Genomic DNA, 23,285 nt, shown 5'->3' with positions numbered 1-23,285 from the left:
ATGAGTACCGTCTCCTCATCATAGACAGCATCATGGCACTGTTCCGCGTCGACTACGTCGGCCGAGGCGAGCTAAATGAGCGCCAGCAGAAGCTCAACCAGTTCCTGTCGAAGTTGACGCACGTTGCTGAGGGTATGTACATCTCGTTTTACGTCTCTATTCCCACGGACTGACCGTTAACAGAATTCAACGTCGCCGTCCTCATGACCAACCAGGTCCAGAGCGATCCTGGAGCCAGTGCTCTCTTCGCCGGCGCAGATGGTCGCAAGCCAGTTGGTGGTCATATTCTTGCGCATGCTTCAGCAACCAGGATCCTCCTTCGCAAAGGTCGAGGTGAAGAGCGAGTCGCAAAGATTCAAGACTCCCCTGGTATGTTTTCCATTCCCGTTCTTCGACCATAACCTAACCAGCTCTTCCAGATATGCCCGAAAAGGAAGCGACATACATCATCACGAATGGCGGCATCAATGACCCGGAGAAAGTCTGAGGAATGAACCATAAGCGCGGAGACTGTGTATGTGAACGGAACGATCTACTTACGGAAACGACGATGGCGGTTTATGTTTGGTGATGTACGGCTCCCATCACTTTCACTTCTCTGCTTTCTACTTCTCCCACTCGTAATCTGTTATACGTCGGTCGAGGCAATAGAAGACTGATACCGCAAGCAAGGAGCTGCACGTGACGGCGTTGCGATAGGTCGACGATATCTGAATGCAAGTTGTCGTGTATCCTTCGTATTTATTGCCAATCTGTGTGTTTCTTGAGGGTTGGAGGAAGGGCGTCGCAATAGTTTCCGGTGGGACGCGTGTAGTGGCGCTTACCCCGCCTGAGCTTTGGCGCAAGCTTCGGGCAGCCATCTGCGTTCTTCCCTACGCTCGAAACTCTCGATACTCATGGCTTTAATATCTGCTCTTCTCGAAATTTTGAAGGATCCATCTCCTTTCTCCATGAGTGTGTACTAGGAAGCCGGCCGTAGTTCTGCGGCTTTTCGGGGCGCCGTCGAGTCCGAGATCAGCTGGTGGGGATGCCAAACGTGCGTAAGACGCGCGGTTTAGGACAGGCGATTGGTATGCGGTTAGGCAGCAGCGAGACAAGCTTCAGCCCCGTCCCCTCTTGTTGCTCGCTTCGGCACGCTTCTTCGACGGGGTGCTGGAGCGATGACGAGCGCGGGTCAGCCATATCAGACGATTGCGACGGCGTCGCCGTGTTGCAACGTCGATTTAAGCTTTAAAGATCCACTCTAGGGATTGTCCATCTTTCGAGATTCATCCTCGTCTCAGCAGAATCGTTATTGAATCTACTTGGAGCTTGCTACACTTACTTCAGCCAACGCAAACGTTCAAATTCCGCTTCATCTCGTCCCAGAGACAACGCTCGCGTCAACCTCAGCCCACCATGGCGGACAAACCGACGTCCAACCTCAACGTCCACGCCCCACCACCGTCTACGACTCCCGCTTCCGTTTCCAACGCACCCTTCACACCCCGTTCAAGCACATTCCCAGACGATTTGGACTCCGACTCGGAAGATGTCTTCGAGCCCACACCCGTCCACAGTCCCAGCGGACCACATTACGATGATCTGCCGCCATCTTACGACGAAGCGCAGCAGCAGGCGCTTCACGATGCGCGAAATGGCGTTCCGCCGCTGAACCCGGAGAATCTAGAGATGCACCGGCTTGCATTGAACGAAGGATACAGTGTCCCGCAAGGCGCAGAAGTGCATGCCCATCGCGCGACTGCAGCTGAGATAGAGCAAGAGAATAGGAGAAATGCAAGTGGGTTGGGCATGAATGTGCCCGTTCAGCAGCTTGGTGCTAGTGAGCAGATTCCTGTTGGGGTGGTGCGGAGTGGGAATACGACTTCTACATTGCCTCTGGATCCAACATCGGTGCTGCTGAGCACTGCGCTCGAATTTACGAAGCACGAGCCTGATGCAGATTCACGGTATGCACCGCGGTTGACGCGTTGCGTTGCTATTCCGCAGGTCAGCGTTCCGTCGTCTGAGAGAGCGGCGCGGCGTGGTCGTGAGTGCGGGAGGAGAGGGGTAAGGAGGACGGGCCGGGGAGGAGGGAGACGGGGCGACCGACAGATGTCGATGCCGGGGCAATGGCCTGAATCGAGTTCCGTGGAGACACTGCCGACCGAGACAGAGGAGCCGGTGCAGTTCTTCAGAGCGTACGCGAAGGCGTTGCATGCGCATTCGATCCGGCCCGCCGAGTTCCTCGACTTTCTAGATGGACTGAATGCGCTGTGTGCGGCCATGGGTACTACGCCTGCGGATCTTGTTAATGCTGAGGAGAATGGGAATCCGGACGTGGATGTGGTGCGAAACTACATCAATGCTACGAATGAGGCTTTCTTCGCGCCAAGGGGCTTGAGGGTATCACTACGGTCGCTTTCTACTCTTATGGATGCGATCAAGATACCGGAAGAGAGGGGCCAACGAGCTGGTGCTGTCGTAAGCGTATTGGATAACAAGAGCACGCCGGATAGGAGAGCACAAGCGCTACATCCCTGGATCGAGGCGCTGGAGACGAATGTCCCTGCGCCGAGCATCGCAGCGCTTGTGTTGAAGGATATGGCGCAGCGTTTTGGTGGGCCGCCGCAAATGCAGGGGCAAACGACTGCTAATGAGGGGCCGAATCCAGCGGAAGCGGAGAAGCGTGCAGCAGAGGCACAAGACTCCGATCCTCCACATTCGCTTCCTCCCGAGCCTCAGCCAGCTCAGGCTGGCCCTGGATGGCCTCCGCTCGGTGGCTGGCGCGGACACGGTTCGTGGAACAGAGGACGCCAGCACGGCCGTGGATGGGGTCCCTTTGGTCCTCCCGGCTGGGGACCATTCGGCCCTCCAGGTTTCGGCCCGCATGGCCCACCTGGTTTCGGACCTCATGGTCCGCCAGGATTCGGTCCTCACGGCCCGCCTGGTCACGGACCCTGGGGTGGTCCCGGACGCGGCCCGTGGGGTGCTCATCGCGGAGGTTGGGGTGGCCACGGATGCGGAGTAGGTGCAGGTGTAGGCGCAGGTGCGGGCGCAGGTGCCCGTGGACCGGGCGGCGAGCAGCCTCAAAACCCATGGGAAGAATGGGGTAAGAGCATTGGCAAGTGGGGCGAAGAGTTCGGGAAAAAGATGGAAGTCTGGGGTGAGCAGTTTGGCAAGAGAGCAGAGGCTTGGGGCGACGGGGTTGCGTCGAGGGGAAGTGGGAGTGGCCCTCCAGGTGAGCAGGCTGGCGCTGCTGGACCGAACAGCGTCGAATTGCATGGCCTCCAAGCGGAGAGTTCGGCGAACGGACTTGCGGGCCAGGAAACGGGAGTTCTCCGCGACAACGGGGCGGAAGAGGCGAAAAGCAAGAATGAACGGAAGGCAAAGGAGAAGGCGGGTAAGAAGGCTTCGAAAGACGATGACGATGATGATGATGCATCGTCTATTTCGTCCGACAGCTCTTCTAACTCCGATTCCGACTCTGACTCGGAGGACGAGGAGAAGTATCCCGACACCGATGCCATCTTCCTCCAACGAGTGCGCGAAATCAATACCGCGGCTGAATCCTCGCTCTCTAAGGGCAAGAAAACATCCCAAGAGATAGAACGCGAGCGCTCCCTGGCTATCGAAAAGGCATGCCGCGACAAAGACGCCCTAGAAGTCAAAGTTAAGGAGAAGAGGATGAAGAGAGCTGTGTGGAGGGAGTTCAGAGACAAAAAGCGGGCGGCTAAGAAGGAGCATAGGGAGAAGAAGAGGGCGATGAGGAGAACTGGCGTGGGGAAGAAGAGTAAGGAGTGGAAAGAGTTGAAGAAGGGGTATCGTGAGAGGAAGAGGGAGATGCGGCGGGAGAGGGAGCGGCTTAGGAGGGAGTGGAGGGAGGCTAGACGGGAGGGGAGGAGGGGGCGACGAGAAGGAATAGCCGCGGGGAACGGGCAGGGGAAAGGAATGGTTTGGGTTGTGGTGGAAAATCTGGATTGATGGGGTTGAATGGGTTTGAGAGGGCCTGGTTGCCCCCTGGGGGTGAGTAGAGCAATGCACTTCCTGCGCATCCCGACGTCTTGTATCCGTTTGAATCAAAGTGAAGTCCAGTTGATTGTCTGATGTACTTGGTTTATCTACTCGAGCTGAATTGATCCTATCGATGGTGCGGCAGCCGCAGCGTTCCTTCGCTTTGCCTTCCTGGGTGGTGACTTTTCGTTCTTCGAGACGGTTTGAGAGACAATATTCGATGCCAGTAATCGTAGTCCCGTGCCAACTAAGCTACTACCCATACGCCGAGTGGGATGATCAGACGGGTCAGCCCCTGCAGAGGTTCGCATCTGAGCCACGCGCACAGACGACGCTCATTGGCCCTCACAGCCTCCCTCAGCCCTCAAAGTCCAGGAGAGGAAAGGAAGGCGCGCCCTTGCGAAAGCTGTCTAGGGCGGCGCTGCTGCCTGTAATCGCGTTATGCGATGCCTCAACGTCCAACAGCGAAATCACCAGATCTCCACACCAGACCTCTGTCGAGCTTGCAGATCTCCTGTTCAGCAGCAGTCTCTCGGCGAGCACGGCGACCGCTTTATTGAGTATCGCGCAACCCGCTACTGTGCCCGCTTGCAGCGCTCGCGGATCGTACGGCCAAGCCGTAACATTCGACGTTCGCTTACCCGAGCGCTCTAATTGCGCCCTTCCGAGCATCGCAAGGGCGGTGCTCGGAGGTGAGTCAACGGGCTGCATTCACCGGTGCAGCCCTTCGTGCATCTAAAACTCACGTCGCGGCCGGGCCTGAGGCGCGACTCATTCAGACTCATCTTCCTCGCCTTCTGAGGTCGACTTTGATACCCATCGCGACTAGCCACCGCAGCCCTTCGACTCGGAACAAGTATGGCGTCTGGAAACGCGAATACCTTCAGCGAGTTCAACGGTGGTCTGGAATTTGACGGTTTTGCGGTGCCCGAGCAGCAGTCGTATATGAAGCCCGCCGAGGATAACACTTCGGCCGGCTTCTACTTCGACGAGGGCATCGATACATCGGGCGGCGCATCGTTTGGTCAGCAATCGTTTGACTCGACAATGTTCGCCTCGAATAATAGCACGGGCTTCGCCATGCAGCAGCCTCTCGCAAGTGCTCGATCAAGTACTCATACCTAGAATGTACCATGCTAATTATCCCGCAGATGGATAACACCTCGGGAAGCGCCTCATGGGGTAATGTGGGCAGCACCACGTTCCCACCTACGCCTGCGCAATCCTTCGATTCGATGTACGACCCCCACTATAGCACTGCGTTGGGCAAGCACCCGTTGCAGCTCGACGTACAGGACTACCCTCAGTCGAAGCGACATGAGACCTTCCCGATCTCACCTTACCAGTCCTCCGCTTCCGTCACGGGATCGAGCTGGGACGTCGACACCCAGCTGACTCCGTCCAGCTCAACTGAGATCGGCCTCAGTGACGAGGCTGCTGATCTGTGTGCGACCTGGTTCAGCAAGTACAACGTGCTGCCGAGGTACGTGAAACCCCTTGAAGCACTCCAGGCTCGGCGTTGCTAACCTCCACAGTGACCGACATATCGCGTCCTTGAGCCAGCTCACCGGCGAGTCGCCCACCGCTATCCGGCACTGGTTCGGGCAGGCGTTGAAGCAGGGCATGACCAGCCATGATTCTGCCTACAAGTCGCAGACCGGTGGGTTTACCACGCAGGAGCAGATCCCCACCATCCCTCAGCTTCCGCAGTTTGCAGAGGCCCCTGAAGCGGTTCCTGAGGCACTTCACCCCACCCTTTCCATAGAGCAGCTTCCATGCAACTATGAGCTCGATGCCTCAACTACGACAGCTAGCCAGCCTCCACTGCGAGGCGGTAGAAAGGGTTGCAATCGGACGAATGACCCCGAGTTGTTAAAACGAGATCCGAATAAGATGTACCAGTGCACACGCAAGTGCGGTAAGCGCTATGGGCGAAAGTGCGACTGGAAGAGGAATGAGGAGGAGGGTTACCCCTCCAAATCTTGGATCTGTTCGCTGTGTACCGGGCAGGGCGTTGAGAGGGTCAAGCCCTGCTTCAGGAAATATCACTTCTCTCAGGTATGTACAATTCCTTTTGAAGGGCTTCAGAGCACTGACGAGAGACAGCACTTCCGGAATATCCACCCTGGCTTGAACGCTGCGGATTTCGAGGAGTCGAGCCTTGTACACTCCGACACGGCATTCCCACGGAAATGCGGCTTCTGTCCTCATCGCTTCACTACGAGGCAAGAGCGGATCGACCATATTGGAGGTACGTAAATGCCAGCCTGGCCCCCTTCAGCATGTTTTCCGCGTACACATATGAGAGTTCCCACGCGAGTCAAGAAATTCGTCGCCTACGTGAAACTCCTGAAGCTTTCAGCATCCACTAACGCGATTACAGATCACTTCAAGCAGGGCAAGTGTATGCTTGACTGGAACGACGATGAGGACGATAGCCACGATGACGACAACATGGACGACGATGACGACAACAACGACCGACCCGACAGCGGTGGCGGCTTTGGCAACAACAAGCCGTTTTATCCTCCAGCTCCTCAGGGCGGCTCCGGTCCGAAATACAATGGCAACGGTGGCGGCGGCTACGGCGGCCAGCAGCCTCCCCAGGGCGGCTTCTTCCAATTCCAGCTCCAGCAATACAACAATCCTGCTGGTGAACATGAATCTCCTATCGCGGAGCGGCATATTAAACTAACTTCCACCGACCACTTCAAACAGCGATCAACGCATGGATGGCATAGTGTGGAAAAGAAGGATAACGCGGACGTTGTGGCCCGAGACGCTATCTTTAAATCCCAGGTCCTAAAAGAAGCCAGCGTATGCGAACAGAGTCCAGCCTCCAGCCTCGCCTCGTCCTCACACCGCGTGAAGGCCTTCACAACACCGTCACCCTACCATCTCACCGAAAATGGCGAGAAAGCGAAAGAGGATGTCACCAATACAGTAACACCGACGTCTACGCTGGAGGCTTTGTCAGACCCCAAGAAGCATGCCCAAGCCTGTGAAGATACGCGCCTGAAGCTACGGTCGGTGGAAGACCGAGGTGACTCCGCCTACTGGCTTCTCGTTGTGCTGAAGTTGGTCGAAGCTGTTGCCATAGAAGAGCAACGGAAGTCCAACAGTCACGGAGAAGTAAAGGATCAGTCCAGTGACCTTATCTTCAGCATGAGCAACAGAGGGTACGTTCATGGGCTTCAGACCTTAACCGGAGACGCAGTGGCTAACATAGACAGTATCGTTCCAAATTACCTCGCACTCCTGAACAGTGGCGTCCGAGACGAAGCGTTGTCCACCTACCGAGCATTGTGGAGAGAGGTGTTTAGGCAGTACGAAGAACATTTCGAAAAGCTTACCGGAGAAGCCTGCAGCCTGAGACGCCCACCACGACCGTCGCTATTGCCTCCGCCACCGCTGCTCATAGGCTATAACACTAACATTGGGCAACCCTTCCTCGGGGTCTTCACCGGCCGTTCGGGTTCGGACCAACACACCTCGACCCACCTAACTCAGAGTTCTTGCCTTGGCTCAGATAAGCTCGATGCCATGGCATTCTTCGCATCAATCACGTCGAGAACGTTGACACCTATATCACTGGAGGTATTCGAGCATTCGCTCCCAGCTGGTTTAATTACAGGCTTGGGTGCAGAAGCGGCGGTCCTCCGGTCGGAGTTGCATGCACAGAAGCTACGCATACCCATTGAATCCGCCCCAGAAACTCTTCTACAGGTACCATCCCCTCCATTGCCCCTTCCTTCCGCTAGCTCGGGCACGGGACAGATACTCACATTGAAGCAGTGCTGGAAGGGCATTACAACGTTGCTCGACTCGCAGTCCTTCCTCAGCGTGAAGCTGCTAGGTACTGGCGGCTTCAGTACAGTCGATGAGGTCGTCCACCGTGAGACAAGCCTCCGGATCAGCCGGAAGACTCTGAAGAACCGCGAGGAATCAGCGCTAGAGGAGCTCAAGAAGGAAGTGAACGTACTGCAAAAGCTGCGGCATCCACATATCATCCGCTTCCTCGGCGCATACTCGAAGGGCGATAAGATGTCCATTCTGCTCTCGCCAGTCGCGGAGACAACGCTCGCACTCTGGTTGGACAATACGATGTCCAGTAAACAAGAGGGACTCGCTCAGACAATTGTCAAGATGTACGGCTGTCTCGCGTCATCGATCCGGTACCTGCACGAACAACGACCTGTCGTCAAGCATATGGACATCAAGCCTCAGAACATCTTGGTCATGCACGGCAACCAAGACTTCCCTCATGTGGTACTGAGCGACTTCGGTATCAGCTCTTTCGATAATACGGCTTCGCACGAAAAGTCTAAGCCTTTGACGCGCCAATACTGCGCACCGGAGGTCTCTGAAGGGATCTCCCGTGAGCAAGCCGCCGATATCTGGAGCTTGGGGTGCGTATACGCGGAAATGGCGTCCGCCGCTTTCCGCGACGACAACCCGCGCTGGCTTGACTTCCGGCAAGAGTTCAGCGGCCGCGAAGGCAAATACTACTGGCAGGATATCTCCAGCCTGCAGGAATGGCTTTCCGTGTTCCTCGACCGAGCATCGACACTTGCTGAAGCGACCGTCGTCCGCACTGTCAAATCGATGTTAAGCGCAGAGCCCGTTGAGCGCCCGAGCGCATCATTACTCACAATGATATTTACGCCTGCTCCATGCTGCCTCAACTGGCCAAACGACAAGGTAACCTATCCAGGACCTCTCGAGGAACTCCGTACGGTAGAGATGCTCGTCCATGACGATGTCGTCGATTGCCGTACGCAGCTCCATCTCCACAGCAGTGCAGATGACAAAGAGCAGCCTGATTCGTTCTCTCGGGCGAAGGGCTGGCTCAACGAATGCTTCCACGATCACGATACCTGCCGTCGGCAGCCAAACGAAGCAAAGTCACTCCCGGCCCGCCTCGTGGATATCCAACCGAACGGTATAGGAAGCACCTTTGTCCGCATTGTCGATACTGCTGAGCTCGACTTGAAGACAGTCAGCGTGGACTACATTGCTGTGAGCTATGTCTGGAGCGAGAACGACGTCACTCTTTCCACCGAGCTTCTACAGGCGATGCAGAGCGAGCTCCCTCGGGAGGCATTACCCAAAGCCATGAACGAAGCGATTTCAGCCACTGATCGCGTCGGCTATCGCTACATATGGGTAGACTCGCTGTGCGTGCTGCAGGATTCGGAGGACGACAAGCAACGAGAGTGCAAAGCCATGGTGTCCATCTACCGCAACGCGGCCTTGACGATGGTGCTCGACCAGCTAAGCGACACTACCGACGCTCAACCTGGAATGAGTAAGGACAGTAGTAGTAGTGGCGGCGCAAACTCTGCTCTCCGCTTCACTTCAAGTATCACTTCAGGTGTAGGCATCAGTGGAAGGATCGAGCACCAGCTCACTGCGTCTGCCTCGCTTCCTGCCATCGACTTCCTGACTCCAGGCTTCGCTTGGGATACACGGGCCTGGGCGTTACAAGAGCGGCTGCTTTCGCGCCGGCTCCTGGTCCTCGGCCAAGAGCAAATGTACTGGGAATGCAACGCCCTCAAGGCGAGCGAGACCTTCCCTCGTGGTCTGCCACCTCTCCTCTGGGAGAAAGTCCATACGAAGCCCAGCCCCGACGTCCGACCAATCCACATCAAATGCGAACACGCAACCGGCAGCCGCTTGGGCGATCCCGACGAGCTGCTTCGACGAAGCGTTCGCGCCCTTGGCCCTCGCCTCCTCCGCAACTGCCAATGGATCAAGAAGGAGGGAGATGGGATCGGAGATGCCATGGAGGCTGCACAGATGGAGCTCGAGCTCCCAGTGTTGGAGGTGAAGGCCCACACCATCGACAATGTCAAGTCCAAGATCCATGGAGACGATCGACAAGGTGGAGATGACACCGCGACCAGCGGCCATGCACCGATCTCAGGCCTGACTGACGACTTTGGGCTCCCTACCAAGGTGGAGGGGCATCAGCTCCTGCCGACTACTGCAAGTCTCTTGCCCGCGAATCGCGAACCGCAGGACAACTTCTTCCACCACAACGACTTCACACAAGGTGGACGCTCCGCTTTCGATTGCCCCACTTCCTGCGGAGTGGGCGACGCCTTGATCGACAACAAGGCCCACCCTACCATCTTCTCGGGCCAGAGTGACTCTTTTGGGTCTCTTGGGGGGCCCTCATGCAACGATAGCATCGCCGAAGATGTGAAACCCAACTTCCCGTACGGCAAGAACATCACCCTTGATGCCAATGGCGCCGAATGCGCCCATCCCACTCCACGGCGCGCTCAACGCGAGCCTTTCGACTGGTATTGTTGCAAGTGCGACGATGGGCCCGTTCCTAACGACGACGTCGCAGTACAAATAAAGCAAGACGTAGATGTGGAAGAGTCTTTCGGCTCGAGAAAAGACAAGAGAGATGAGCATAACGGGAACGTGCATGATGGAATGGTGATGAAAGTGGATGATGAGGATGTAGATGTCGATATGGACCGTGACTAGCATTGTTTATATCGGTGTCGACTAGGCGCCTGGTTATCTCGATATATCCTAGAGTATGAGGACGGGCGGGTTCTTAGCCTAGTGCGGGGGTTCTTTGGTGCGAATGCAATTCCCTTTCTTCAAGCTTCAATTATCTCCTTTCTATCCATCCTCTTCAAGCGACGCGAGGTGTTAAATTCGCGGAGCGAATCTCTTCGTCGATCAAGTGCAGTGAAACATCTATGCATGTGCGTGCCATTACGCAACCTGAAGGCCTTCACAGAACGGAGTAAAGCCCATTTCCAAATTCCGCTGTGTCTTCATCGTCCCCTCAATCGCAGAAGCATTCCGCTAGCCCATCCACAGCCTAGGGCTGGCAATACACTCACTCACTCACTCACGCACTCACTGTACAAAAGCCGGCGTATGACAACAGCGAAATCGACAAATAGCGCCAGACTGTGTCGCAGGATGTGGTAGCTGCAAATGCCTGCTAGAAAGACGGATTCATCATTGAGTTGAGCGACTACGCTCACTATGCCCACCGGGGCTCTACTTTTGCCCCGCTAACCCAATAGCCGGATTCGCAATGTCCCATAAATGCCAAAATTACACTACCGTGGTATTTTCCCCCCGTCGCCTCCAGCCCCTTCTATTCCCTCACGCGCTAACCTCCCCCTCTGCAAACGCTCTTCCCAACTCCCTCGCAATCCCCAGCCTCAAAAGCCTCACCACATCCTCGCCCTTCGCGCCCTTCGGAAAACCCTTCCGCCAATCCCACCCCCTCTTCGCATCATCCACACTCCCTCCTCTAACCAGCACCGCCGAGCTCTCCGTGCTCTGTCCTTCTACGGAGCCGAAGTCCGCGCTGCCGATGAGCGAGTATTGCGAGGAGGCGGTTGTGAGGTTCGACGTTGATTTGTGGAGACCGGGGTGGGAGGGATTAGACGAGGAGTCGTGCGCAGCGGCGAGGGTCGTCGCGAGGACTTCTTCGCATTGTGTGCGGATCATGGAGGGGGCGGTGGTGATGTCTTCGATGGCGGAGAGGAGGGAGTAGAGGTGGCGAAGAGTAAGTGTGCGTTTGGGTTCTGCGTATCGTGATTAGCGTTTCGAATCTTACGCCGGAAGAAAAAAAGGTATATATGGAACTTACGGTTCACGAAGACGAGAGCCTCTCCCAGCAGAGGCAGCAGCACGTCGACCTGGACAACGTTCTCGACTTCAGGATCGTAGAGACCGCCGCGGATGCAGGAAGATGCGCTTTCGATGATGACTATCAGCGCATTGGCCGCTGCGCGTCTCCGTGCCATCGGCCGATGTGCTGGTTTCTCGCCAGCCTTGACTAATACCTCTTCGTCTCTCAAATCATAGAATCTGCGAATCGTTGCATAGCCGCTTAGATGGTTTGAAAGGAGCTGCGCAGCTTCCGAGTCAAGACTTGACAATTTGGTGAGAGTTTGCTTAGGCGAGGTAATGAGGGCGTTTAATGAATCATCCAGTTCGGCGGGAGGAGGGTAGGCGATGGATTTTACAAGGCAGTGAGCGACGAGTACGCGTAGGACTTCTTGGATCTTGGGAGCTGCATGAGCCCTCGCGTAGTAGAGGAGAGTGTCGCCGTAGTTCTGAGTGTTGGCTTGTAGATGATTGGCGTATTTCTATAGCTGGTCAAGATAGATCATGACTGGCGGTTACGATAGTACTTACCAAAGCGATGCCCACGGCATGTTGAGACAGGCCCATGTTGTGGCATAGCTGCGTGATCTTGTCGACTCGCTCTGCAGATTGAAGAGGGAGGTCGTCTAGTATCTGCTCGATCCTGCCGTTGGCTAATACACTGTCGTCTAATCTGCCGAGAATCTGGATGGCTAGTTCCCATCCTTCTCTCGTAGTCTTTCCGTCTTGACTACTAATCTGGCCTTTGGTCGTGAGATGCTTGGCATATGCGACAAGAACATCGTCCTTTGATACGCCTGAGCGCTGCTGCTCGGTGTAGCTGAGAACCATGAGGTCGCTCTGATCAAATTGATCAAGTAGGCCGCCCGCTCGCGTGAACCATTCACCAGCACTAGCAACCTCCGCCGCTGCAGATGCTACAGTCAGAGACGAGCTGCGCAGTATTTGTAATGCGCCCTCTACATTGTCGTCGACAATACATGCCAGACCCACCTCGAAGCGATCTGTGACGTTGACACTGAAGTCTTCATCGGTGTTTTCGAGGACGGCAGCTAGAGCGGAGGACATGCGCTGGCAATATGCCTTCACCGGTGTGACATCGACCGTCCGTATGCGCTGTGATCGAGCGAGCGACCGTCGACTTGCAGCGAGACTCCCTTGGGCAGCATCTTCTTCGTCTCCATCCCACCATACGGCGAGGCCTAACACAGAGTCGATCCATTCCGAAGATTGAGTAATGATCTCCTCCTCATTACCCAGCAACAACTGGTATAGCTTGCTTAGGTTCTGGTAGACGGACCACGGAACCCTGCTCTCCGCTTTTCGGCTAGCCACGCTCAGATGAAAGCTGGCTTGTGATTGTGAGATGCCGAAGTGCGAAGCTTGGAAGGGCTGTGAAACAGAATGCCTGTTCTGGCTGTCTCCTTCAGCAAACTCTTGAAGGTCCGCGTAAGTCTGGTGCACCCGTTGCCTGAAGATATTCCAGTCTTGCCCTTTTATATCCCAGTCGCCTGAAACAACAGCTGGACAATCGTTGAGGAGTTCGACAGCGGCGTTTGTAGCATGCTTGGCGTGTGTGACGTGCGGTTCTGCGTATCCGATTCCGTTCTGCACTAGTCCGTCTGCTTGAGCAGTCTCCGCGACCTCGAAGTTGGCTCCTTCGAGCAGCTTCAGAGTCTTTGAGAACTGGCCGCGGAAAGCTGACATGTGTACGGCGTCCCAGAAATTGTGATGCCTTGAGTAGCCCCGTGTCTCATTTAAGACGGCTTCCACCTCGGATGCGGTGTAGCGGTAGGTATTCAGCCAGTCAAGCAACACTTTCGGGATTGGCGTAAAGTAGCTTGAATCGGAGCGTGCAAGAGCAAGGGAGGAAGCTGGAGCAGGTTGGTTCTCCACGACGCGACCGGGGTGATGGATGCTGAGGAGGAGGTTCGCCAGTTTCGAAGCGTTAGAGAGCGCGGCGGCACCTCCGGAGCGGCTCGATGCTAAGCCTCCTCGGCCAGTGGTCTGGGATGAGGATTTCCAGAGTGCTAACAGCTCACGGACAATGTCCTCCAGCACAGCACCCCTCTTCTCAGGCGTACCGGATAATATAGAATCGTTCAACATCTCCATGAGCCGCTCAGTTTCTAGTATCACCTCGTCGGGCTCATGCAGGACCGTGCGCTCGGGGTTCTGGGTCAGGCTTTTGGCCACACCCAAGAGGTCGTACTGGGTCTGCTTCGCGCCAGCTCTGACGAGTGTAGGGCCTGACAGAGGGTCCAGTGCGCTGTGCTGTGATGCGACGGATTGGGTCAGTCGATTCTGCGGTCTTGAGCGGCGCGGCGCAACAATTCGGTCATCGTCTTCCTCAGACTCTTCCTCGTCCATATCCTCGTCCTCGTCCTCGTCCTCGTCTCCATCGGCGTCTTCCTCATCCTCATCTTGGTCCTCCATGTCTTCGTCCTCCTCTTCTTCTTCGGAGCCTTCTGCGTCATCTTCCTCTTCATCCTGCGGCGGACTGCTGGGCACGCGGAAGCCAGAGCCTGTTCGTCCACGCTGCGACCCCGGGCGTCCTGAGGTAGAGGTGCCGATAGATCCTGAACCAACGCCTTCCAGCAGTCCATGCTTTGGCGGGGAGCTCCCCAAGGCCGAGGTGTTGAAGCTGTGCGAATTCGGTCTCTGGAAATTGGGGCGCGAGCTCCCGAAGAGGCTGTTCATGGGCGGAGGTGCGCCAGCCGGGGTGGAGGAAGGGATGAAGGAGCGGTCGGGCGGCGGCCCTGCAGGCGTCGTCGAGGGCACATTGCGACTTGAGCGGCGCGAGTCGGGCGTAGAAGGCGGCGTGGAGGAGGGCACGCGGAACATGGCTGCGCGCTGCGGTGTTGCTCGCACGAAGCCGTGCTCGGACGAGGAGGATCTGGAGACCGAATGCCGCTCAATTGAGTGCCGAAACCGAAGATCCGAATGGCGCGCGCGCTCTCTGCTCGTTCGCGTAGCAATGACGGGTATGGCGAGGTAAGGGTGGTGGTTGCTCCGCTGCCGTCACCAAACAATAAACTTCACGACAGCTCGACAACGCGCCGCGCGTGCTTGGCATTTGAGGCTGCCTCCGGTGGAGCTGTCACGTGACAGTGCGCCACCCATGCTCCCTGGAGGCCATGCAGCAGCATCGGGATTAATCTCGAGCGCCCTGCGCTTCATTTGCGCGCCGCTCCCACGCTCGGGGATCTACGCAGCACACGTGCGGCCCCCAACTGTGCAGTCGTCTGCATCTGCATGCCCGAGTCGACGTCGGTCCTCCTCGCTCCCCAGCGCTTCTCCATGCTTTTGCGCCGCCTGCCGTGCCCCCGAGGCTGCAGCGCCGGAGCGATGCCCCCAGCCCCGCGAATCAGCCCCTCGCTGCTATCGCCCTCCCCAATATATGCCGCTTCGGACTCCAGGCACTGTGCATTATCTCCAATATTGCTGCCCTGGGCCAAGTTGCTTGAAAAGCGCAGGACGCAGGGGTCGCCACCTTGGTAATTAAGGTACCCGAAAGCAGCTCGCGACGGTCCAGCGCCGCCGACGAAGGGCTAGCTGATGCGCCAGCCCTGAGCCTGCTCAGCTCTGCTGACGCGACCACTTGACGTACCGACAGAAAACGGCGCTGCCGCCGCCTACCGGTCGCCAGCCTTCATGAACCCTGCTGTGCCCGCTCATGCATCACTGTCCCTTCTCCACTGCCTCGCTGCCGTGCGACTTGCAATCTACTGTCAATGCCCGGCCCTATTTCTAATGTCTAGTCGCTGTTCGGCCGTCTGTTGAATCGTCCCCGCACCCCTCCCATCTCTTTTCGAGCCGCCGCCGCTCCCGGCCCGACATGGCGCTCTGGCAGAAGACGAAGACCGGCGGCAAGGCGGGCTTCGACAAGCTGTACGGATGGGTCGACAAGCTCGGAGCCCCAGTCAATCGCCTCTCGAACAAGTTGGGCTCCGAAGCCTTTTGGCCTACGACGCTTGACAAGGAGTGCGACAAGGCCGCGCGCATTCTGAAGAGTTTCTGCAGTACGCCGTCTACCACGCATGTGCGGAGCCACCGCTGACAATACTATAGAGGATGGTTTCTATCTAGAAGAAGATCGGCCGAGCGCCGAAGGACCAAAGTCGAAGCAGAAGGTGCTGAAGAGGATACCCGCAGAGGTACGTCGCCTTCCTTCTGGCGCCCATGGAAACATACAAATGCGAGTCCGATGTGCCACAACATGGCGCATAGGCTGGTCATATGGGTCATTGGAGTCGCTGCAGTGCACTACTGTCAGAGGCATGGGCTTTCTCAAGAACTAGGAAAGACGCTTATATCCTTTTCGGGCGCATACGGAAGCCAGCAGCGATTTGATTGCAGTCGGATTTTGTATTGCGACATTGAGAGCAAGTACCTAACCTCCTTTCTAGGTAATTAAGAATGCGAAAGGCCTCGCCATCTTTACCACCATGCGCACCGGCCTCTGGGTATCCGGAGCCGGCGGCAGCGGCATTCTCATCGGTCGTAAAGAAGACGGTTCATGGTCACCGCCCTCGGGGATCATGTTGCACACTGCCGGTCTCGGTTTCCTCGTTGGCGTGGACATCTACGACTGCGTAGTCGTCATCAATACCCAGAAGGCCCTGGATGCCTTCTCTACCATTCGGTGCACGTTAGGTGGAGAAATTAGCGCTGTTGCTGGGCCCGTCGGCGTTGGCGGAGTGCTGGAAAGTGAGCTGCATAAACGACAAGCCCCCGTGTTCACATATTTGAAGTCCCGAGGCTTCTACGCTGGAGTCCAAGTGGACGGGACCATCATAATCGAAAGGACCGACGAGAACGAAAGATTCTACGGCGAGCGAATAGGTGTCAAGGATATCCTGGCCGGGAAAGCAAGGCATCCCCCGTACGAGATCAAGAGGCTGATGGAGACTATCAAAGCCGCACAAGGAGATACCGACGTCGACGAGTCATTACTGCCGAGCGAACCACCTCCAGGCGACTATGAAGTACAGAACGAGTTTGGGGAAGAGAAGACTTTTGGCATCCCGGATAGAGAAGACCCAGATCCATACGGCGTCCTGGCATTGCAGAACGCGGGCTTGGAGATAAAAGAAGCCGGCACCAATAGAAGACCAACGAGCGAGCAATTCGAATTCCATCCGAGCCCGACAAGCCCCATCTACTCAACTTTCAGGAAAAGCTTCGACCGCTCGAGCATAGATGGCCGGAGCAATAGCAGGAGATCATCTTGGCGGACCAGTACCATAAGCAGCGTTCTGGAACCGCGAACACCTACCGCAATGGTGGACATGAGCACTCAGACAAACTTGGACGACCCTACGCCAATACAAGTACCACCTCAGCTACCTCCCAGACATAGTCGTACACCCAGTCCTACATTGGCACAGATCCCGGAAGCCAAGAGTACAGACGAGTCAAAACCTCAACAGCCAGAAAGGAAAGAGAGTACCGAGGATGAGTCCAGACCAAGTAGCTCAGCGCGCAACTCGGAAGCATTCGACGAGGTGGATCTGGATGATGCGGATGATGAAGAACCAATCATTGAGGAGATTCACCAAGCTGCAGCTCCTCAAGCGATTACCCGTGCCCGCATCGTGCAGGTCGCAAAGCCCACTCCTCCGAAGCTTCCTCCAAGAAACCCTTTCCGCAACCGGATCTCCGTTAACTCGAACGTGTCGAGCGAAAGCTCTGTCCGCGACGCATCCGCCGGACCGTCGCCCATGGTTGGCCACAGCCCACCCTCTACCCCGTCGCTCAAGGAGGATGGCTCCTCTGCTTCATCAATGTCTTCTATCGAAGGACTAGAGCATGTAAGCAAAGGTTTGCAACCAAAGAACATCGAGACGGAGCAGGAGCAGACGGAAGCGAAAGAAGACAAGAACAACTTTCAGTCACTTCCGGAATCTCCGGTCAAGGCAGTACCAGGAGGTTTCAACTGATTCCTAGACTGAAGAGCACTAGACCCCTACGATCGATCAGCCTCCAAGAAAAGCTGCCTTACCCGTATTACCTATTCGGCTACTGGCGGTTCTTCCACGATTTTCTTTGCCACTCGATTACGAATCTCGGTTCGGGCTGTTGGCGTGTATGTAACTTGGATACGGAGTTCCCGGAAGGCGCGGATACTTTGCAGAACCTGCTTGGGATGGGACGCGATATCGCGTGATGGACTGGACCGGATTGGGAGGCCCGGCAATGTTTGATATTGCCCTTACGATCGCATGTACTTGTTCGATAACCTTCCCCGGCCGAAAACGGTCGCTACTCCGTAAAAGTATTGTTTAACTTTAAATAGCACTACCCAATAGAGATGTACCGCAATGCACCATGTAAGCAACTGGAGTACTAGGATGTTGCTTTTGGTGGTTGGGCCAGTGTATATGCCGGGGCTAAGTTTTCCGGCCGCGAGACGAGACATGTAGAGCAGGACCTTGCGCTGAATCATCTTGGCCGTCATCGGTCTACCGATAAGCACATCGAATTCAAAGAGGCGCAGGAAAATGAAAGGTTCAAGCCATGCGAGCAATCGCCAGAGAGCCCTCCAAATAGTGCCAAGAATGCATCCGTGCCACCCCTGCAGAAATTTTCCAACCCACATCGCATCCCACCTCGAAGCACGACGCTCTACACACTTCGCAACGCCGCAATCCAGTAACACCCGCCGCAATGGCTTCCGAAAAGCCTTCAAAAGCGAAGAAGCAAAAGACTGCTCCTACAACAGTTGCAGAATTCACTATTCTCCCGCTCACGCTTCCCGCGCTGCCCGGTCTCCCGGACGCCTACGCCGATGCGAAGCACTATCTCTACGTAAAGCAGCACGAGCCGAAACACTCGACGCCGGGCCATGATCGGAGTTTGTTTATTGCGAATGTGCCTATCGACGCCTCGGAAACTGGTATTCGCGCGCTGTTCGCGGAGCAGCTCGGCGGCTCGAGGGTGGAGCGCGTGGAATTTGATTCTGCGATTCCGGCGCTGACGGCGCATAAGCGGTTTCAGGATGCGAGTGATGCAAAGGCAGAGGGGAAGGAGAAGAGAGGCAAGAAGAGGAAGAGAGACGCGGACGTTGTCGCAGAGGGCGTCGTGGAGGATGAAGAAAGCGCCCTGCCTAGGATATGGAGTAGCGAGCTGAGGAAGGGAGGGAGTGGTGCGGTCGTGGTGTTTGTGGATAGGAAGAGTATGAGGGGCGCGTTGAAGGAGGTGCAGAGGGCTGTTAAGGAGGGGAGGGAGATTGTGTGGAAGGGTGGAGAGGGGTTGGGCGTTGAGCGTGAGTCTTCCACTCTATGCATCTTCCGGATCTTTTCCGGCTCTAGAGAGTGTAACCTGGATATATGTATGCTAACACAGGCACACAGGCTACAAATCCCACCTCACCCTCCGCTACCCCCCACCCGCCGTCCTCCAAACCAGCGTAAACGCCTACCTCACGCAATTCACCGCCCTCGAAAACAAGCGCAACAAAATCCGCAAGCACGCGCGATCAGAACCCGACGAAGAAGGCTTCATCACCGTCGTGCGCGGCGGCGGACGCAATGTGCGGCTCGAGGACGCGGAGAAGAAGAAGGCGGAGTTGGAGGAGCGGAGGAAGAAGAATGGGATCAAGGACGACTTTTATAGGTTCCAGAATAGGGAGAGGCGGAAGGAGGAGGAACTTAGGCTCAGGAAGGGCTTTGAGAGGGATAGGAAGAGGGTGCTGGAGATGAGGGAGCGGAGGGGGAGGGTGGTGCCTGAGAGTTGAGTTGCGGTTTCGGCTATGGTATCTATAGGGATGGAGAGCTCTCCGCAATTCAGAATTGCACATTAGAAGCCCCTGGATTATTAGAACCCTGCACTGTTTCATGGGACATACGAGAGTACTTTAACTCCTGGCAAAGGTAGTGAGGTTCCACGAACCCTCAAGGTTCTCCACTCGGAGACGCTTTTCCGGCTAGTACAGTCCACAGCTACATTCGCCACAACATACCAAAACTAGATTCCCAAGCTAACAGAAGCAGAGAAAAAGTCAGCCCGCTTAAATCGAAAATCAATCAAGCCCCATAGGACCCAGGGCCTACTCATCTACCACACATATTAGCGTGACATAGCGGTCTCACCTCAATGTCCAACCCCAACCGCACAACCTACACCGGCCCGCCCCTCAGCGGCCCAGGCATCATCTGGGTAAACTCCGTCCCACGCCCGTCCCTCCCGGACGCAACCTTCAACGCCTGGTACCAGACCGTCCACATCCCCGACATCCTCTCCGCGAAGCCGTCATCGGGTCGCGCAGGTTGCGCCGCAGCCTGGCGCTTCAAATGCACGGATGCCGCTCGGCCGCGGCCATATCTAGCCCTCTACGCAGTCCCGGACCTGTCGTTCATTCAGAGTGCGGAGTTCGCGGGCATCAGCCAGTACGATGATCTGCTACCCGAGGGCGGGCCGAGCCAGGAGTACGTGGATTTCGACACTAGGATTTACCAGAGGGTGCAGGTTTTTGAGAAACATGAACCCGGCGGGCAAACGGGGAAGATGGGGAGGGGAGGGGGAATTGGCGCAGTGATCAAATCAACGGCTATACAGCCCCAGTCGGGAACGGAGGGGGAATTCGATCGCTGGTATAGAGAGGAGCATCTGGAGCAGGTAGCGTGCATGCCTGGGTGGCGGAAGAGTACGCGGTATGAGTTAGTGTTTAAGGTAAGGAGTAGAGATGAGGCGGATGGGGAGGCGGCGCCGGGGTTTCTGGCGCTGCATGAGTTTGAGGAGGGGACGGTGGTTGGGAGGATGGGGAAGGAGGAGTGGACGGAGTGGACGAGGAGGGTGGTGGAGGGTGCGGTTGCGATTGATGAGGGGGTGTTTGAGTTTGTGTGGGGGATGGGGGAGGAGGGGGCGGCGTTGTAGAAGCTGGATAGACCCTGGTGACAGCTTTGAGTACAGCTTTCGCAGTGAACTTACTCCTCTTCAGAAAAAGGAATGTTGTTTCATCGTGAATTGCCTGGGTAGTGCCACTTGCTCGCGGTCTTGTACTGTGTATCCCCAACGACATTGGTATGGTTTTGCCGCAACGAAGGCAGCTTTAGATCGGTTTCAAGGATGCAGGTTTTATATGTGTTCTGGTTGAAGCATCTGGAAGAAGGGGAAAGTGGAGCGTTAAGTGGGCACGTGACAGCGCGAGGCGGGGTGCTGCCTGGTGAATGCCCGACGCGGCTTCCAGGACCCACACCACCATCACCACAACATATCCGAAGCTCTTGATCGGCACTGCATAATTCCTTGGCACTTTTCACAGCATCGAAAGCGCTGACATGGCGTCCTCAAGCCGCGGTGCTATCACAGCGGGGAACCGGGACGCGGCTGCTTTCACGACAATCGGTCCTTCGCATTTGGCTTTGCCCCTCTCAGGGGCACGGCAAACGGCTTTCGGACGGCTCACATGGACGGTAGGCCGCGTCTCCTTGATTTGTGGACGCGTGCGATGGCCGTCTGATGGCTGTTGCACCGCGGCCGTCGTCTTGCTTTTCTTGAAATCTTTCATGGAGGTGCCTGGTCAAAGCTCCAGCGGCCGAACCGAAGGAGCAAGGGAGCGAGGAGTCATTTTCTCAGCCCAACTGCCATTGAGCTGGCTCTACTCACTGAACTCGCAGTTTGTCGAGCAATTGAGGCAGTGTAAGTGGTCATTTTCTTTGCTTGAAGTCAGTCGCCATTTTTTTTGTCGCCATTTCTCGTCCAGGCGGCATCCAGGCCTCGCACATGCACCACCAGCGCCACCACCTCTTTGACTTTTTACCGGCCCTCGTGTTACAGCCCCTTGCGCCCTGTGCGCCCTCGACCAGGACCGGGGCCGAGCGCAGCCTCCGCCCTGAGTCTTATGTGCCTCTTTCGGGCCTAGTGGACATGTGATATCGTGATAGCGCGTTGCACCAATTTACGCGTCCAATCGCGTCGACATTCACTCTGGCCCCATGTCGCTGGGCAGATAGCGGCCTCCCGACGGGGTTGCCGTATATATTCAGGCCTGCGGGCGCCCTTATTTGCCTGTTATCGCCTTTTGTCTGCCCTTCAAAAGTTTCTGCCTAAGGATTTCCTTCCGTTGATTTGCTTGCGTGGTCGGCTTCGTACGCTTGTTGCCTATGCTTCGGAAACTATAAATACTCACCAAACCCCATCAACAACGCTTCGCTTTCGTCGGATCCGCCGACGTTCCATCAGATTCCATCATGTTCTCATCAAACCGATCGAGATACCAGGAGGGGAGCTTCTCAAAACACCGAGCGAGCAAGTCGAAATCGCACAAGAAGAATCCTTCGTTCAGGGACTCTCCACGGAAGGTCGAGAAACTTGCGCAGCAGGCTCAAGCATCATCGCCACAGTCAAATCAGACATCACCAACGATGGGAAGGTGAGTTCACGCTTCGCTTGATGAATTTTGATGAAATCGACGGCTGACCATCACTTCAATAGTGCAATTATCACGCTTTCTGTCGGGCGCGAGCAGCGTCTCTTTGCAGCTCACGAGGACGTTTTGTGCCACTCTCCCTTCTTCCAGTCCGCATGCCGCGATCAGTTCTTCCAAACAACCAACAAACGCATCGACCTTCCCGACGAAGAGCCTGAAGTCTTCTCGTCTGTCCTTGAGTATCTCTACAAAGGCGACTACTACCCTCGCCTTGAGTACGACACGAAAAGAAAGAGCTGGAATCTCGAAGATGGCGGGAACGGCAACGGCACCAGCGAAGCCGTAGTCTACACTGCCGCTGGCCCAGTCCTGAAGGACACTGTCATCTACTGCCAGGCTGACAAGTACGGACTCCAGGAGCTGAAGAAGCTTGCTTTGCGGAAGCAAGGTCTCCAGTCTGGCATCCAGTGCTCGACCATCCTGACGTCTGCTCGCTTCGCATATGCGAATACCTCCGACAACGACTCGAAGCTTCGAGCGCACTATCTCGCTCTCATTATCCGAGCAAGACACACTTTCAAGCGCAGCGGCACGATGCAGAATGAGATGGAGAATGGTGGTAAGCTATTCTTCGACCTCTTCGTCGCGATGGTCAATCACATGGATGACTTGGCTTCGAAGACGCCTCGCTAGGTGGTTCAACATCGCCACTCATCCACATTGCACCACAACGATTCCATCTCATCTCCGACTGCCTCATTCTAACTCTGCTCTCTATTCGACACATCGCCGTTAGCACAGCCTCGCGTCGTGCCCTCGTGCGCATCTCTTCTCTTCAAGCCATCGCTCTGACTCACACTTCCGCCCCCTCCGATTCATCCCGACACCGACTCCGACGCCGCCGACCATCTACCCCTTATTATCCTAGTCACCAAAATCATCCCGCATCGTATACCCACGTCGGACTCACCGTCCGCCGTTGCTGTTCTCTTGTATCATACACTTGCCTCGATCAGCCACGCGGCCACGACTCAACCAACATCGAGGCCATCTGTTTTGTCTTTGGGTTTCTTTTCGCAAGGTGTTCCGGTTCCGAGATACCATTCTGGCGCTCATTTGCCAACTCGTTGTACTATACTTATCCTTTCGTCATCTCATTCCCCTTTTATCGTCGAGGGATCGCTACAGATGATGATCGTGTTTCTGTCCTTCCGCTACTCGTATCTCCAGGCCATACAAAATTGCTGAAAGATACGCTGGGCCACTT

The 23,285-nt window shown here is 56.0% G+C and overlaps 7 protein-coding genes across 7 annotated transcripts; 6 read left to right on the top strand and 1 right to left on the bottom strand.

Annotated features, from left to right (window-relative positions):
• Nucleotides 1-1,129: 1,129 nt before the first annotated feature.
• On the top strand, nucleotides 1,130-4,042 carry BU26DRAFT_49249 (uncharacterized protein). Its single transcript, XM_033826116.1, has 2 exons — nucleotides 1,130-3,822; nucleotides 3,916-4,042. Exons 1-2 carry the CDS (start codon nucleotides 1,399-1,401, stop codon nucleotides 3,961-3,963), a joined length of 2,472 nt encoding a protein of 823 aa, XP_033681567.1. The 5' UTR covers nucleotides 1,130-1,398; the 3' UTR covers nucleotides 3,964-4,042.
• An 809-nt stretch (nucleotides 4,043-4,851) lies between these two features.
• On the top strand, nucleotides 4,852-10,494 carry BU26DRAFT_566925 (uncharacterized protein; the record flags this gene model as incomplete). Its single annotated transcript, XM_033833592.1, has 6 exons — nucleotides 4,852-5,017; nucleotides 5,080-5,476; nucleotides 5,529-6,051; nucleotides 6,100-6,244; nucleotides 6,377-7,172; nucleotides 7,227-10,494. The coding sequence occupies 6 exons, from the start codon at nucleotides 4,852-4,854 to the stop codon at nucleotides 10,492-10,494; spliced, it is 5,295 nt and encodes a 1,764-aa protein (XP_033681566.1).
• A 478-nt stretch (nucleotides 10,495-10,972) lies between these two features.
• BU26DRAFT_606794 (uncharacterized protein) lies at nucleotides 10,973-14,986 on the bottom strand. The gene is made up of 3 exons (XM_033835692.1): nucleotides 12,178-14,986; nucleotides 11,627-12,128; nucleotides 10,973-11,561 (listed from the first exon to the last, which is right to left on the bottom strand). Exons 1-3 carry the CDS (start codon nucleotides 14,488-14,490, stop codon nucleotides 11,134-11,136), a joined length of 3,243 nt encoding a protein of 1,080 aa, XP_033681565.1. The 5' UTR covers nucleotides 14,491-14,986; the 3' UTR covers nucleotides 10,973-11,133.
• Nucleotides 14,987-15,318: 332 nt separating this feature from the next.
• BU26DRAFT_48894 (DUF500-domain-containing protein) lies at nucleotides 15,319-17,952 on the top strand. The gene is made up of 3 exons (XM_033826002.1): nucleotides 15,319-15,668; nucleotides 15,718-15,803; nucleotides 16,056-17,952. The coding sequence occupies exons 1-3, from the start codon at nucleotides 15,485-15,487 to the stop codon at nucleotides 17,586-17,588; spliced, it is 1,803 nt and encodes a 600-aa protein (XP_033681564.1). The 5' UTR covers nucleotides 15,319-15,484; the 3' UTR covers nucleotides 17,589-17,952.
• Nucleotides 17,953-19,564, top strand: BU26DRAFT_48895 (uncharacterized protein). Its single transcript, XM_033826004.1, has 2 exons — nucleotides 17,953-18,913; nucleotides 19,002-19,564. Exons 1-2 carry the CDS (start codon nucleotides 18,316-18,318, stop codon nucleotides 19,382-19,384), a joined length of 981 nt encoding a protein of 326 aa, XP_033681563.1. The 5' UTR covers nucleotides 17,953-18,315; the 3' UTR covers nucleotides 19,385-19,564.
• Nucleotides 19,565-19,743: 179 nt separating this feature from the next.
• On the top strand, nucleotides 19,744-20,523 carry BU26DRAFT_566921 (uncharacterized protein; the record flags this gene model as incomplete). Its single annotated transcript, XM_033833591.1, has 1 exon — nucleotides 19,744-20,523. One exon carries the CDS (start codon nucleotides 19,744-19,746, stop codon nucleotides 20,521-20,523), a length of 780 nt encoding a protein of 259 aa, XP_033681562.1.
• Nucleotides 20,524-21,681: 1,158 nt separating this feature from the next.
• On the top strand, nucleotides 21,682-23,049 carry BU26DRAFT_48885 (uncharacterized protein). The gene is made up of 2 exons (XM_033825997.1): nucleotides 21,682-22,021; nucleotides 22,084-23,049. Exons 1-2 carry the CDS (start codon nucleotides 21,840-21,842, stop codon nucleotides 22,709-22,711), a joined length of 810 nt encoding a protein of 269 aa, XP_033681561.1. The 5' UTR covers nucleotides 21,682-21,839; the 3' UTR covers nucleotides 22,712-23,049.
• Nucleotides 23,050-23,285: the final 236 nt, after the last annotated feature.

This window comes from Trematosphaeria pertusa (genome assembly GCF_010094035.1).
Source record: "Trematosphaeria pertusa strain CBS 122368 unplaced genomic scaffold BU26scaffold_10, whole genome shotgun sequence".
NCBI classification, from domain to species: Eukaryota; Fungi; Ascomycota; class Dothideomycetes; order Pleosporales; family Trematosphaeriaceae; genus Trematosphaeria; species Trematosphaeria pertusa.
The sequence above is the reverse complement of the archived record's forward strand: the minus strand, read 5'-3'. Positions and strand labels throughout refer to the sequence as shown.